The sequence below is a fragment of the Dromiciops gliroides genome, chromosome 1 (assembly GCF_019393635.1).
Source record: "Dromiciops gliroides isolate mDroGli1 chromosome 1, mDroGli1.pri, whole genome shotgun sequence".
Lineage (NCBI taxonomy): Eukaryota > Metazoa > Chordata > Mammalia > Microbiotheria > Microbiotheriidae > Dromiciops > Dromiciops gliroides.
Window position 1 is genome coordinate 599657865 of NC_057861.1, and position 16453 is coordinate 599674317.

Here is a 16453-nt window from a genome sequence, read left to right on the forward strand (position 1 = left end):
AGCACCAACTGGAGTTGGATGAGAATGTCTGAGTCTGATAGAAGGCTGGGCAAAAACTCTTACTAGAGAGTCAGGATATGGGATGATTCGAGAAAGGCTCTAGAAGAGAAGAAAGAGAAAGGAATCACAAAGGTACAAGGCTGCTTTATAGCTAGGTCTGACTCCTAGTGTCACTAACAAGACAGTTTTCCTCTTCCCCTTGGGAAGCAATGGCTATTGACTTCCGCCTAACTGCAGCTCTTGTCATGAGAAGCCGCAGTGGCCGGAGTTCAATGCTTTGTGGATGCAGTGCTGAGATGCAATGTCTTTTAGACCTGCAGGGACTGGGTTTTGATCTCTGGGAGAATCATGCCCTCCCCTAGGTGGCTGTTGTGTGGTGTGGTGTTTTGTGTGCAGCATGGGTAGTGTTGAAAGAATGGACTCAGAAAACTTTTTTTTCCCCCACTGTTCCAGCTTACAGTACTGAACTGTTAAGTGAGGAACTAAATTCTTCATGAACTAAATTCCTTAAAAGTTTGGGAATTTGTTGTTTGGAAAGTGAATGTTTAAAAAATAGCTACATCTCCTCCTTGGCCTAATAACTTCTTCTGCCTCCCCAATAACTCTTTGAATATTAAGGGGGACATTTTTCTGTGGTGTGGACATGAGCTCCGGAATGCCCGTACTAGCTGATTGAATACACTAGAGCTTCCCTTTTTCATAGGGGAACCAGACGATGGAATAGCACAACAACCAGCCAATCAGGAGGACTTTTGAAGCCCAGGGCTGCTTGACATACCAGTGATCCTTTTTGAGTAAACATTAGCTGAACTAGGAGATGCCTGCAACTGCTGAAACCACTCTTGACCAGCTCAGAGAGAGCAGCAGACATCTTGGTTCCTAACATACCTAAACAGCAGCAAACATCCTGCTTTCTGATTTGTTGTGTTTGCAGATGTCTTCTCCCTGGATTCCCACTCCCCTAATGTCCTGATCTATTATTGTGTTTCTCTCTTAACCCCTCACTTAGCCATGAATTTCTCAAATATGTATAAATACCTCACGCTTTTCCTACTCCTCTTTGAGCGGCTGAGAACATCTCACTACTCCAGCTTGCAAGCCTCTTCTCAGACAATAAATGCAGTTATAAGCTTTGCAAACTTTGTAAATGAGACTCTGTTTCGTTCAAGGCCCTCTCTTTTTTGGACCTGGAGCTTCCTCCATTTTAGCAGTTCACAGGGGTTTTTATTTTATCATTAGAATCTATGTTCCCCATGAAGATCCACCGCCACTACATAGACCACCCTCTCCCTTTGACTTCCCTTCACTCCCTTCCCTAGTCCTAGGCTACCTAGACCCCATCCAGGATGTGTGACTGTTCATACCTCTTAGATGGGATGAGTTACCAACTTTCTTGCTTCCAGCAGGAGTTTTAACATCTCCCTTGCTACTGCTCCGTAGATCCCAAGCATTGAGGCACTATTGTCTGATCTGCTGTCACAACCTCAAGACCCCTGGGCCTTGCCATCCATTAGCACTGGCACTGCCATCAGCCTTTAAGCTCCTCAAAAGCAGGGATTTTCTCACCTCTTCAATTTGTATTCCCCCAGAGCTAAATATGGTGCTAGATATGATGTTGGTGGTGGTTTTTTTTTCATTTACTCACCACTTGATTCTTAAGTCTTATTATATATCTAAAATTCTATTTTAAGTAAATGTCTTTCACTTTGCTATAATATAACATGACTAGCACAGGGGAAGGTTCAGGGGAAAACATGAGATTTCTTAACCAGTGATTGAATAAACTGAAATAGGTTCCAGGAACCTGGGTGTGGTAGTAGTGTTTTATGGTCTCTCCTCAGGACATCAGGTATGGAGGAAAACAGTTCATTGGTGGGGGAGGATATGATGAGATGGGGAAAAGGAAAGTAGATCTGCAAATTGTTTAAGTGAACCCTACAAAAGCCCTTGACTATTAGATGATTAAATGGGAAACAGTACTGGAAATATCTGTTAATACTGAGCTTAAGGGACAAAGTACTTGGGAGAAGATGTTTGAAAGTTACTATGGGGACAGCTAGGTGGCGCAGTGGATAGAGAACCAGCCCTGGATTCAGGAGGACCTGAGTTCAAATCTGGCCTCAGACACTTGACACTTACTAGCTGTGTGACCTTGGGCAAGTCACTTAACCCCAATTGCCTCACTAAAAAATAAAAAGAAAATTTTTTTAAAAAGAAAGTTACGGGGCAGCTAGATAGCACAGTGGTAAAGCACCGGCCCTGGATTCAGGAGTACCTGAGCTCAAATCCGGCCTCAGACACTTGACACTTACTAGCTGTGTGACCCTGGGCAAGTCACTTAACCCTCATTGCCCTACAAAAAAAAAAAACAAAAAACAAAAAAAAAAACAAAAGAAAGTTACTATGAATTGGATCCAAAAAGGACACCCAATCCAAGAATGATTTGGTCCCTAGTAGTTTTGACTGGGAAGTGGAGTCTAGCTGGAGAATGAGTATGATGATGGTTGCAAGAACCCAAAGGAAACCCCTCAGCCACCTCTGGTACCACCATCTACAGCAGAGAAAGAAGCTTGCCTTTTTCTGTGTCATGGGCCCCCACTGGCAGTCTGGGGAAGCCAGTGGAGCCCTTCTCAGAAAAAAAAAAATGGTTTTAAATGCATAAAGTCAAATACATAGGATTACAAAGAAAATCAATTGCGTTGAAATAGTTATCCTAATAATAATTTCACAGAGCCCAGGTTAAGAATCCCTGATTCAAAGGTGCCAGAGTTAAGGGGGCTATGGGACTAAAAGGCAAAGGAGGGACAGCTCTGCACCTGAGGTTGTGTGGGTTGTGAGGGCACAGAGCTGCCAGCTTCCCTGGGTCTATTGAAGAAGATCAGGAAGTAGCCTCATTTTTGTTTTAGAGGGTGGAAACCAGCATGGGCCTAGTGAAGAAAGGAGCCTACAATGCTTTTCCTCTTCTTCTCCACCTCCTGGCTTTCTTTAAGTCCCATCTAAAACTTCATCTTCTATAGGAAGCCTTTCTCAATCTCTTCATTCTAGTGCCTTCCCTCTCGTGTTTCCTATTTATCCTACATATAACTTGTTTGTGCATATTTGCTTGCTCCCACCCCACCCATATTAGATTGTGAATTCCTTGAAGCAGAGGCTGTCTTTTGTTTCTTTTTGCATCCCTAAAGTTGGAATACAGGACCTGGCACATAAACACCTAGCACAGGTGTTTAATACATATTTATTAATTGACTGGATGGTGAGAAAAAGCAGCTAGGTGGCATAGTGGAGAGAACACTGGCCCTGAAGTTGGAGATGACCTGTGTTCAAATCTGATCTCAGACACTTACTAGCTGTGTGACCCTAGGTAAAACACTTAACCCCAATTGTCTTAAACATCCATGGCCATTTCCAGTCATCTCCATAACATATTTTGCCACTGGACCCAGATGGTTCCAGAGGAGAAAGTGAGGCTAATGACTTTTCACCAAGCTGCCTCATCTAAATTCAATTCACTGGGGGCAGCTAGGTGGCACAGTGGATAAAGCACCAGCCCTGGATTCAGGAGCACCTGAGTTCAAATCCAGCCTCAGACATTTGACACTTACTAGCTGTGTGACCCTGGGAAAGTCACTTAACCCTCATTGTTCCACAAAAAAATAAAAATAAATGATAGATAGATGGATGGATGGATGGATGGATGGATAGATAAGATAGATAAATGAATAAATAAATTCAATTCACTGCAAGTCACTACGTCACCTCCCAATGTCATGGCCCTCTTTGAGAATGAAGGACAAACAACAACAACAAATGGATGGTGAACAATTGTTTTGAGAGCTTGGGAGTTAATGAGTTAGTGCAGAGGGATCACTGGTTATACAGGGCTAAGTTAATATGCAAGATTGAGAAACGTTTTATCATGGAAGCTTAGAAAGAGAAATTAGAAAGGAGAAGATTCTGTCAGTGTATACGGAGAAGAGTAAGTGAAGAGAAGTTTATATGGGGGTTTAAGGAGTGAAGCCAGAACAAGGACTATAGCAAGCCCAGTCTGTGCATGAAACCGTGATCTGAGGGGACAGGGAGCTAGAATAAGGTGGCCTGCTGGACCCCAGTGATGCTAGTTGTCATGCATCAACCATAATGACAGGAGAAAAGTAGTGATGCATTCATCAGAAATGGTCTCATGTCACTTTTCTGAACTGAACTTCTCCTAGTTCCTGTTAGGAAGAAATTCTCAAAGGGATGGGGGAATTGACATAAGGTGACTCAGAGCATTCATAAATGTCAAGAACATTTTCATGTGTTAAAGAGACTACAATACGAAGAGATGGGTGTGGCTGCCATTGTTCATCCTTCCTTCTCAAAGAGGACCAATGGCATCATGAGAGGGATGTCTTGACTTGCCATGAATTGGATGAGAGAGTGAAGCTGCCAACTTTGTCCAGGAAATAGGTGGCATAATGGACAAAGAGTTTCATTTGGAATCAGAAAGGCCTGAATTCATATCCTACCTTATATACTTACTAACTGTGTGACCCTGGGCAACTTAATTTACTTCCTCATTTAACTTCTTCAGCCTCAGTTTCTTCATCTACAAAATGGGGATAATAACAGCACCTTCCTCCCAGGATTGCTATGAGGATCAGAGATAATATATGTAAAACACCTTGTAGCGGCAGCTAGGTGGCACAGTGGATAAAGCACTGGTCCTGGATTCAGGAGGACCTGAGTTCAAATTTGACCTCAGACACTTGACAATTACTAGCTGTGTAAGTCACTTAACCCTCATTGCCCTGCCAAAAAAAAAAAAACAAACACTTGTAAACCTTAAATCACTATATAAATGCTAGCAATTATTCTAACTGATCACTAAAGAATCAAAGGGCCCTGAAGAACATCCTGCTAGCCTTTATATAGCGCTTTTAAGGTTTGCAAAACATTTTACAAAAATCATCTCATTCAATCTTCATAACAACTTCATGAGGTAGTTATTATCCCTAAGTTACAGCTGAGCAAATATGGCTGAGAGGTTAAGTAAGTTTTCCAGGATCACAAGTCCAACACTCTTTCCACTGTACCCCCTTAGCTGCTTGCATTAAGGGGGCAAGTAAGAGAAACCAAACAGAGCAGAACTATTTTTTAGATCTATAGTTGAGCTGAGGAAAGATTTTTCCCAAGTCCTCTATAAATTCCCTAGGAACTCACCCTATAATGTTACTAGGGATTCTCCCTCTCCCCTAACTTTGCCCAATTCCCAGATTCCTAGAACCCCAAATCACAGAAATTCCTTCCCGACTGCTACAACCCCACTGAGATTTTCCTCTCCACTCTCTTGTCTTTTGGAGACAAAACAAGGATTCCTTCAAGTCTCCTGTAACCATCCCCTTAAGAGCTCCTCCTGTCCTACCCCCCCAAGAAAAACTTGCTCCCACTTCCCCCTCTCTTTCCCTGAAAATCCTATATAACCAGAGCTTTTGAGGATCCTTACTACCACCACCATTCCTATACTTCAAATGCAGACTTCCACACATGGTATATAACCCTTTCCTGAAAAATTCCTCCTTCCTTCTCCTATACCCAAGCCACATCCCCCACCCCACCCATTATTCAAGAAGACGTGGAAACTTCACTTCCACAAAATTTTCAAGACTGATGAGAAGAAAGGTGCTCAATCCTTAAGTCCTGTTAGCAAAATCAGACTAAAATAGTGGGTCCATCCCAAGAATTGGCATGCTTTTTCTCCAAAATGAAGTTGCTAAGTAACTTTGGGGACCCACCTCCAACAGATTGGCTCTAAAAGTAATAGGTGAGGGGCAGCTAGGTGGCACAGTGGATAGAGTACCGGCCCTGAAGTCAGGAGTACCTGAGTTCAAATCCGGCCTCAGACACTTAACACTTACTAGCTGTGTGACCCTGAGCAAGTCACTTAACCCCAATTGCCTCACTAAAAAAAAAAAAAAAAAGTAATAGGTGACAGGCCACCCAGAGTAACAGGATACCTTGAGGAGATTTTTTTGTTTGTTTGTTTGTTTTTATTTTGCAGGGCAATGAGGGTTAAGTGACTTGCCCAGGGTCACACAGCTAGTAAGTGTCAAGTGTCTGAGGTCAGATTTGAACTCGGGTCCTCCTGAATCCAGGACCGGTGCTTTATCCACTGTGCCACCTAGCTGCCCCCGAGGAGATGTTTTAATACTTGAGAAAATGTATGTAAAGCAAGGTGTAAATGCAGGCGGCATTTGTAATATAAAGAGCACTGGATTATTTGGAACTAGAGGGCCTGGATTTGAAACCAGACCTGCTTCTTAGATATTGGTGTGATTTGGGGAAAGTCACTTAACCCCTCTCTAGGTCTTCTCTGTAAAGTGGGCAGATTTGATTAGATTATCTCTAAAGTCTCCATCCACATCTAAATTTTATAAGCTAACTTGGAACAGTAACACATCCAGAGGCTGACTGTCAAAGAGGAATGCCTCCCCCTTGTGGAATCTCTGTATAATGCCACAAAAGTAACGGGACATAATTCTTGAGGACAATAGTACTAGAAAGGACGTAAGGAAATAAGTCAATAGAGCTCCCTCTGCATTGCATTTCCCCACCAATATCTGTTTAAAAGCTTGGGTATTATGCAGCATATGAGGGAATGCAAAGTTTTTCTGGGAACAATTTATGCAATAAAAACAATATTATATGATCTAATATATGATGTGATGTGACATGACATGACATGACAACATAATATCATATATAATATTATATGTATGTGTATATAAAATCAACTTTCAGTGTCTTAGGAACTCTGATCGACAAAAGACCAACTACAATTCCAGACAAGTCAAGACAAACCAACCACCTACCTCCTGATAAAGAAGTGATTGACTCAGAATTGGAACTGTTTTTATCATGGCCAATTCAGAATTTGGTTTTCTTATCTATACGTTTGTAACAGATTTGTTTTTCTTACTTCCTTAATGGGGTGGAGAAATGGGAGGTGGGAGGAAGAAAGCAAGCAGATCTTCATTTTAGAAAAAAATCATTTAATTTTTTTAAGGGTAGCTAGCTGCAAAAGTCAGAGGAAAAGAAAGTCTAAGTCTGCAGGAAAGAGAGAAGTAAAACAGGGAGGTCCCATGAATTGAAATGTAAGAGAAGCTAGGAGACAGGAGTCTGTGATGGTAAAGTGAAAATGACACGGTATACACAACCCCCAGGGATTGAAGGAAACCAGAAAACAGGTCAGCATCGGAAGTCAAATAAGTTTGTCAGTGAACAGTGATCCCTAGATGATGCTGAATTGTTCTCATGAAAACCCAAGCTGTTAATGAATAAGGCAGCAGGTGCTCATGGGCATTTATATTAGATGAAAATGGGACTGGTGACATTACCTTGAAGATGAAATTTAACCGATGTTCCCTTAATCTCTAATAGCCTTGGCTCACTCTCCTGGTAGTAAAGTAAAAGAGGCAGAGGGAAGGAAAGGACCCTGTGGAGGGAGAGACTCCAGGCAAAGGCTGGTATCAAGTACTGTTCTTCAAAGGAAAAAAGAACCCCTTTTCTAGCCAGCTGGTGGCAGCATTGAAGATGACAAAGGGAGCAGCGGGGTCCTAGACTACTAATTCTTCACTGTCCACAGGAAGGAATTTATCTTTTTTCTTTTGACAACTGCACAACAAGCAGATCTTAGGTTGGCATTGACCCTTTTTCAATGAAGAGGCTTCTGGGGGTGATGTTTATAACTAAGACAAGTCACTTTACTTCCCAGTGCCTCTGCTTCCTCATCTATAGAATGAGGAGATGGGCTAGATGAAAGTTTCTTAAACTGTGGTATCGTGGACCCCTTTGACAAGCTGAGGAAGCCTCCGGACCCTTTCTCAGAACAATATTTTTAAATTCATAAAATAAAATCCATAGGATTATAAAGGAAGCCAATTATATTGAAATACAGCTACCAAAATAGTTTTGGGGGTTTTTTGGGGTTTTTTTTGCAGGTCAATGGGGGTTAAGTGACTTGCCCAGGGTCACACAACCAGCAAGTGTCAAGTGTCTGAGGCCGGATTTGAACTCGGATACTCCTGAATCCAGGGCCGGTGCTTCATCCGTTGAGCCACCCAGCTGCCCCCAAAATAGTTTTTTTTTAAAGCAAATTCACAGACCCCAAGTTAAGAACCCTTGGAATAGATGATCTCAAAATATTTCTTCCATTTCTAAAAGCCCCCATCGACAGTTGCCACCCTGAACCAAGCATAGCTTGTAGATTTTGACCTAGTTGAAAAGTAGACACAAGGTCTCTGCCCTTGGGGAATCCTTGGTTTGATGGGGAAAATAGCATTCCTGTTCTCTGGGAGCTCCTAATCTGTGGGTAAGGAGAACATAGGCTCTCCTCTGGGAGTCCCCAGTGAGATAAGGGTGAAAATATCTCTGGACTCAGAGCTATATAAGAGTATGGTGGAATGGATAGTCCCATAAGTAGAAGTATTCAAGTAGATAATGTGACTGACTACCAATCAAAGATGTTATTGAGGGAATTCCTATACCAGGTGGGAGGTTGAATTGACCAACATTGATTTCTGGGCTCGGTGGAAGATGTAGGAAAGATTTTGAAGGATCTAAGTACTCAGAACTACTACCTGAAGCTGCCAGCCTTCCCTTCTCTGTCTCTGGCCCCCTTGTCCCTCCCCTAAGCCCCATCCCCTGCCCCATTCATACCACATTGAGCTGCAGCTCTAGGGTCAGGACCCCTCCACTGTCCAGCACAGGCAGGAGCTTCAAGGCAAACACAGCTGGACGTCCCGGTGGAAGGGCCACACTGGGGCCGAAGAAGATGTAGAAGTGGACAGAGAAGGTGTCCAGCTCATTCCGCAGTGTTGGGCGCACAGGCCAGCAGTGGTCAGGGGGAGATGTCGTCTCACTCCCCTCCTCAGGGGCTCCCAAGGGTGGTATCTCCTGGGGGGGCAACTGCGTACCCAGAGACTGGGGCATGTTCATAGCTGCTCCAGGCACCAGGGCTCGAGACAGCCCATGTTGGGGGCACTCTAGGAAGAAGCTTATAGCTCACTGACAGTCCCATCAGTATCACAATCCAGATCCCAAATTTCCCACCTTGGCCAAATCACCAAGGCCATTAAACAAGACCCCCCTTCATCCCCACCCAGGAGAGCCTCTTAAGGGACCAGGGTCCCAGGCACATTGAGCTGAGGGAACACTATAGAGGGAGCTTATGGCTTATCCATAGCCTCTATGAACTTCCAAATCATATCCTTAGGCTGAGATGAAGTGGAGGTATCACTATGAGAAAGTTCAAAGAAGGTGAGGTAAGATCACAGCAAGAATCAGATTATCCTATAGTATAGGGAGGAAAGGAAATGTATTCTGGGGTAGGGTCCCACATGCATAGCTGTAATGCTATGGTTCTGGAGAGTGATGTAACCCATGATAGGGGATATCCTGGGAGGTTCCAACAAGGGATCTCAGGTAGAGTCCTGCTGGGTTTCCTGATAGCTACATGGAAAGTTGGACTTGGATTGTCCTAGAGTAGGACACAGGATGTCTCTATGAGGGAGTCCCCAGGAAAATATAGAAACCCAGGGGCCCCTTGTGCTGACCTTGTAGCTGCACACACAGCTGGAATCGAAGGGATCCAGGGAGACCTCTTGGTGTCTCCACACGTACATAGACCCAGTCTCCCCAAGGAGGCAGGGCCAGCTCCAACCCACATGGTGCCAATTCCCCACAGGCCACAGAGGTGGAGTTGTGCAAGGGAGGTGCCTTGGGGCGCAGATGCATCATCAGGGGGCATCCGGCGCCCCCACGGGATCCCACACACTTCAGCTGGACAGAGACCCTGGAGGTGAAACTGGGGACAAAGACCCTGGAGGGGGGATACAAGGACAAGGGGTGACAAATTGGATGGTGGAAGTGAGGAACTCTCAGAGACAGAAATGAGAAGAAAAATATGGAAGGTTATAATAGTGAGGAGAGATGTCAGTGAGGTGGGATGTGGGGGATGAATGGGACATATAGGGAAACTTCATTGGGGAAAGAATTGTAGATGTCAAAGGAAGGGAAAATGGCCCATATCCAGTGGTCAATGCAATGAAAGGAAGTCTTCTCTTAGTAGGAACTAGGTCCATGTTAAAGGCACTTAAAATTTTTTGCTATAAAATCCAATTGAAAAGGTAATATTCCTGAAAGTGATCTAAACTGCTAAAGGGAGTAGGAACCTGAGCCTTTAACACCAAATAAGAAGAGAGCACAGGTCAGTCATTGGGTTCAGGAGCTGTTAGTTATGTTTAGCCAAAGAAGCCAGGGATGGAGTTGGTACTCTGTAACAGGAATTCAGTAAGTGCATCCCAGGGTGCCCAGGGTTTTTTGAAGAGGAAAAAAGGGAAACTTCTCACTGGCAGGAAACAGGGAGATAAGCTTCTCATTGGCAACAGGGTGCTGAAAAGCCAACATGGACATACCAGGGAGGCTATACGCCCCAAGCTCCACACCCAGGATAGAATGAGAATCCATCTATGGAGACACATCTGCTGATTCAAGATCAGAGCAGATAAGCGCAACAGTTCATAAGTCTATGCTTATTCATACCTCTGTGCCTTATTCTGTTTGCCCTGTTGTAATAATAGGCATTGGAGCTGGGCATACACACTCTGGCACTGTGGGAATAGCTGTGTACTCAGGCTCAGCACTGAAGGATCAGTACTCTGGGGTGATTGTGCAATCCCTTACTCATTCCTATAACTGGGGGGGGGGGTGAGAGAATGGTGACTGAGGCAAAAAGAGTGGTAGGCTATAAAGACCACCTCTTTTGCAGGGTGGGGGGGGTGTTGAGACACAACTAATGCCAGTTCATGGGGACTGTTGGTCAGTCTTTGTAATATTCCTTGGCTTGGCACTGGAAGGTGGAGAGTCAATCCACGGCAGCAGAGCCAATGAGAGAGAGAGAGAGAGAGAGAGAGAGAGAGAGAGAGAGAGAGAGAGAGAGAGAGAGAGAGAGAGAGAGAGAGAGAGGCAGGCTTCTGACCTCCCCCAAAGACTGAGCACAGTACTTATAGCCTAGGTGGCCTGGAGAGCTAGGAATAGAGGGGGACAGAGTCCTAGGAAAAAGTATATAGAACTGACTTCAGGTGGTAGTAACTCTTCTTCCCTAATTGGACGTTTCTGCTATATGGATGGCAGGGGTTAGAGAGAAAAACAAAAAGAGCGGCTCTTGATGAAGACTTGGGTTAAGATGATGCAAGGGCAACAACCTGTTAGCTAAATTCTCAGTAGGGGTACAGATTAAAGTGTAAATTAAATTCTATGGCAGTATTTAAGAACAGAGAGGATCAGGGGACAGCTAGGTGGCACGGTGGATAAAGCACCAGCCCTGGGTTCAGGAGTACCTGAGTTCAAATCCAGCCTCAGACACTTGACATTTACTAGCTGTGTGACCCTGGGCAAGTCACTTAACCCCTACTGCCCCGCAAAAAAAAGAAAAAAAAAGAACAGAGAGGATCAGAGAAATGAACCCATAAAGGCAAAGAAGGCTTTCTCTGAGTCCTACTGATCTCCTCCCTGAAAAGGGAGTTAGCACCCCCATCTGGTTGACCACAGGCACAACTGAAGGAAGTATGTTGGAGAAAAGCAACCCACACACCTTCAGCTCCCCTCAGTCCTTCAAGGAGTTAGGAAGCAACCCCCCACAAAAAAAAAAAAGATAATAAATAGAGAGGTAAGATAGCTATTAAAGAAAAGCAAATGGAGGAGAGAAAAGGAAGAAGCATTTTATCTATTCCACCCCTTAAATGAAATAATGATCCTGAAGTCCTTCTGGTTCCCTTTCTTCTCTTCCTCCCCCTTACCCTGTAGGGACATCACAAAATGTCACAGACTCCAGATGGGGGAGAGGGCAAGGGAGAGAGAGAGATGACTTTCGATAGAGGTGAAATACCCCAGAACACAGGCTTGTGGAAAGAATAAAGGAGATTTGGAGGGGTGGAGCTTGAGGACAGGGGTTTTCTCTTTGCAGAACCTGGTTCCCTGAGGCTGGGGACTTTCCATTTCCTGAAAGTTTTTTTCTAGGAAAGCTTTTTTGGAAGATAGAGGTCTTCCAACTTCCAGGAATTGGTTTTGCTCAGCTTTCTTAGAATGGCACTGTGATCTCAAGCTTGGCTGAGGACTTTGAAGTATTTTATTATATTCCAGTTACATGTAAAGATAGTTTTCAACATTTGTTTTTGGTGGTGGGGTTTGCAAGGTAATGAGGGTTAAGTGACTTGCCCAGGGTCACACAGCTAGTAAGTGTCAAGTGTCTGAGGTCACATTTGAACTCAGGTCCTCCTGAATCCAGGGCCTGTGTTTTATCCACTGTGCCACCTAGCTGCCCCCTTGGCTGAGGGCTTTGGAGCTAAACCATATACCCACAAATTCCAGGTGAACGCTATAAAGGTATGGAATTATATTCTATTGCCTTTTTCATGTCTGCTTTGTGTGTGTGTGTGTGTATAATTATTGGGATTTTTATTAGGTTAATAATTCTTCATACAAGAAGCTATATGGTTGATTAGTATTTCTTGTTTCTGAGCTAAAATTTATCCAAAGTAATGTAGAGTTTAATCTAGTCCACTAGACATATATACATATACACATGGTATATGTATATATACACTTATGTGTGTGTACACACACACACACACACACACATCCTTGTTTTTTAAGAAAGCGGTATGGTGTAGTCAGTTGTGTGCTCTATAGAGCAAGCTTGTAGAAGTTCTATAGAGACCTAATTGTTCAAAAATACATGAAATTCCTGCCTCAGTGCATATACAAGCACTATTAAACTGTCAGCTTTTATTAAGGAGAAATATGTGTGTTTGTTGGCATGGGGGAAAGAGAGAGGAAGGGAGAGGAAAGGAGGGGAAGAGAGATTGAGGGGGAAGAGAGGAAAGGAGGAGAAAAAAGGAGAGAGGGAGAGGGAGGAAAAGAGAAAAATTGAGGGGAGAGAAGGAGAGGGAGGGCAGGAAAATGAAAGAGAGAAGGAGAGAAGAAGGAAGGAAGGGAGGGAGGAAAAGCAAGAGACAGACAGACAGGCAGAAAGACAGAGACAGAGAGAGAGAAGTCTATTTTGGTACAATCTACCAAGAGGTTTGGTAACAGTTGGGAAAGAGGCATGGGCAATTGGGAAGGCAATGGGAGGCCAGGGTACATCAGACTCACTTGAACAGAGCTGAACGGTTATGAGAGGAAAGAGTTTGCTCTGAGGGACGACCAGGAACCAGGACAGCAACATCAAGCAATCGACGGACAATCAACTGTGGCTGAAGAAGGTACTGGCACTCATCATGGAGACCCTGGGGTAAACAAAGGAGGAACTGATATTGACACATCATGGAGACCCCGAGGGGATTGGAGTGGGAACTGGGAGGTAGTATAAGATGGGGGAAAGGTCTTTAAGCTAGGAATCGGGAGATCTAAGTTTTAGTCTTGGCTCTGTCACTAACCAGCTATTTGATCTCAATAAAGTCATTTCCCTACTGAACCTTGGTTTCCCCACTTGCAAAGTGAAGAGGTTGAACTAGATGATTTCTATAGGTCCCTCTGGCTCTAACATTCTACAATTTTTATGAGGGGTTAATATTCATTATGGAGACCCTAGGGAAGGAGACGGAAAGGACAAGTTCTGACACTGGTTCTTAGAGGTAGAATGTACCAAAATATATCATTGAAACCACTGGACATAAAGAGAGAACAGGTACTGGTACTATGTGGGCCTCCCTGTGCTCCCAAAGCCTATCCAATCCCATTTCCAATCAGAGGCATAGTTCACCTATAGTCTTCTCATCTCTTGGCTATGCTCAACACACATTGAGCCAGAACCTCTCAACTCCAGCAGAGAGTATAAAATAAAGAAGACAAAAAGACTCACCTGAGGGTCTCCTTCTCTGACTCTAATTTTCCAGGCTCTGAAACTAGCCTGCTTAGATCACCTTGCTTACCCATCCTTCCTAAACTGGGTTCTATGACTTCTGACCTCAAGCCTTCCTGACTCCATGTCTCCACCTTTTTATTCTATCTCTTGGTTCTGAGCTCTATTGGTTGTTCTGGTCCTGTTGCTTTCCACATTCAGGTATTTGAATATTCTTGATTCAGCTCCAGGCCTAGGACAAGAGTACCAAGAATTCATCCACCCAAGCATTCACTGTGGCAAACTGAACTATTTTGACCTTCCATGACATTCCAACTCTACCCTTCATGTCTTTGTGCATGTGATGTTCCCTTTTCCTCACATCAGATTCATAATCTCTAGCTTTCTTTAAGGCTCAGTTCAAATGCACATCTTATAAGGGGTCTTTTTGGTGGCCCCACCTTAAATTGCTTTGAATTTATTTGCGATGTTTTATATTGACTTATCTATGCACCCATTGCTTCTCACAGGTACAATGTAAGTCCCTTGAGTGCAGAAATGTTTGGGGGTTTTGTATGTATTTCCAGATATTATCATAGTATCTAGTACATAGTAAATGCTTAATAAATATTTGCTGAATTAAATTGCCCACACACCTACCATGGCAGGCTCTTCATTGAATCAGTCAATCAATAACCTACTCTACATTTCTTGAAACTTATGACCAGGTAGACCTGGTCAATGACTGTCAGTCACACCACTAAAACTCATGGCCCTACAATCTATGTTTCACTTAGTGGGGGTACTCTGTGGTCCCTTCTGTTGCCAAGTCCAACTATCATACTTCTAGCAACAGCTGAGAGATTCTACAGTGGGCAAGGACTCAGACCAAAGAACAGCACTCCCCTGTATAAAAACTGAGTCCAGGTTTATCAATATCCCTGAGAAAGGGAAGGGAAGATTCCAACAAGGATGCCTTTGAACAAGATCGGCAGCACAGAATGTGCCAGATACAACGTAAAGTAGAAGGGATTTGAAAATGTCTTCAGAATCAAGGAAACAATGTTGTTAAACCAAAGACCTATGATCATGAAATCTTGAAGTATCACCTAGTCCAATGTATCCACTCCATGTAGGAATCTCTTCTATGTCATCCAAAGCAACTGAACATCCAGCCTTGGTTTGAACACTTCCAAGGACAAAAAACTCACTAACAAGTAAGCCTATTCCATTAGAAGGCACAGTCTTTCATAAAATAAGCTAAAAAGCTATCTGTCTCTGGTCTTCCAGCCAATAACCTTGATTCTTTCTTCTCAAACTACTTAGAAAAAGTTATCTTCCAATAGCACTCTCCATTGCTTGAAGAGAGATAGTGTCATTTCCCCACCCTGCCTCCAATACATACACACACACACACACACACACACACACACACACACACACAGAATTCTTTTTCACATGCTAATCATCCCTGGGTCCCTTAAACATTCTTCTTATCACCTAGCTCCCACACTCTTCATCATCCTCTTCTAAATATGATCCAGTTTCTCAATATCTCTCTTTAAGTACGGTGCTCAAATATGAACACAATGCTCCAGATGTGCTCTAATCAGAAGAGAGCATTAATTACTTTTTTCTGTAAAAGTTGGGCCTTTCCTTTGCTAGACATTATACAATCAATTCAGTCTAAGATTACACTCACCTTTTTAGCAGCCACATCATGCTGTTGGCTCATATTGAGTTTATAGTCAATTAAAACCTTCAGGTTTCCCCCAGCTTATATAATTTAATTTTTAAGCCAAAGTACAAAAAGTTTACATTTGTCATGTTGGTTTGGGCTCATTGTTCCAGCAATTTGAGACCTTCACTTACTAACTGACCATCAAAAAAGAGAAATTAGACATGTTGGTACAGGAAGCACCTGTCCCAGGTGCTTTGAGTAATGAAGTTACCAAATATTCAGTCCAGATACTATGACAATAACAACCTTAACACTAGGAAATACCACAAAGTCCACTTAGGACAAATGGACCTTGGTTTTTGTGTGGTTCAATTCAATTCAATAAACATTTATTAAGCACCTACTGTTTATAAGGTACTGCCCTAGGTGCTGAATATACAAAAACAAAAATGAAATGGTGCCTTCTCTCAATGAGCTTATATGTTAAATGGAGGAATACAACATGCCTACAGAGAAGTAAATATAAAGTAATGTTAAAAGGGAAAAAGCACTAATAGCAGGGGGAAGTGGTACCCAAAAGCTCTAATGGCAGAGAGACCTTCACAGAGGAAATGGCACCTAAATAGAGCCTCAAAGGAAGATAAGGATGCTGAGAGGCCAAGATGATGCAGGAATTCATTCCAGGCATGGGGTACAGCTTGTAAGAAATGTCCTTTTGAGATGAAATGTCAAATTCAAAGGTATTCCTTTTGGCTAGGATGTGTGTGTAAAGTGAAACATTGCTAGAAAAGTAGGTTGGAGCCAAATTATGCTAACTCTTAAATGTTCCACTAAGAGTTTGTATTTTGGGGCAGCTAGGTGGCGCAGTGGATAAAGCATCAGCCCTGGATTCA

At 43.3% G+C, this 16453-nt stretch overlaps 1 protein-coding gene across 7 annotated transcripts in view; it reads right to left on the reverse strand.

The window, feature by feature from the left end:
* The window catches only part of TMEM8B (transmembrane protein 8B), a 76442-nt gene that overhangs the window by 22535 nt on the left and 37454 nt on the right, over positions 1-16453 (reverse strand). For all 7 annotated transcript variants that reach the window (XM_043978942.1, XM_043978941.1, XM_043978947.1 and 4 more), the window contains 3 exons: positions 13192-13325; positions 9594-9859; positions 8698-9023 (listed from right to left, as the gene is read on the reverse strand). In XM_043978942.1, the coding sequence (XP_043834877.1) occupies positions 8698-9023; positions 9594-9859; positions 13192-13325 (726 nt within the window). The remainder of the gene's footprint in view (positions 1-8697; positions 9024-9593; positions 9860-13191; positions 13326-16453) is intronic.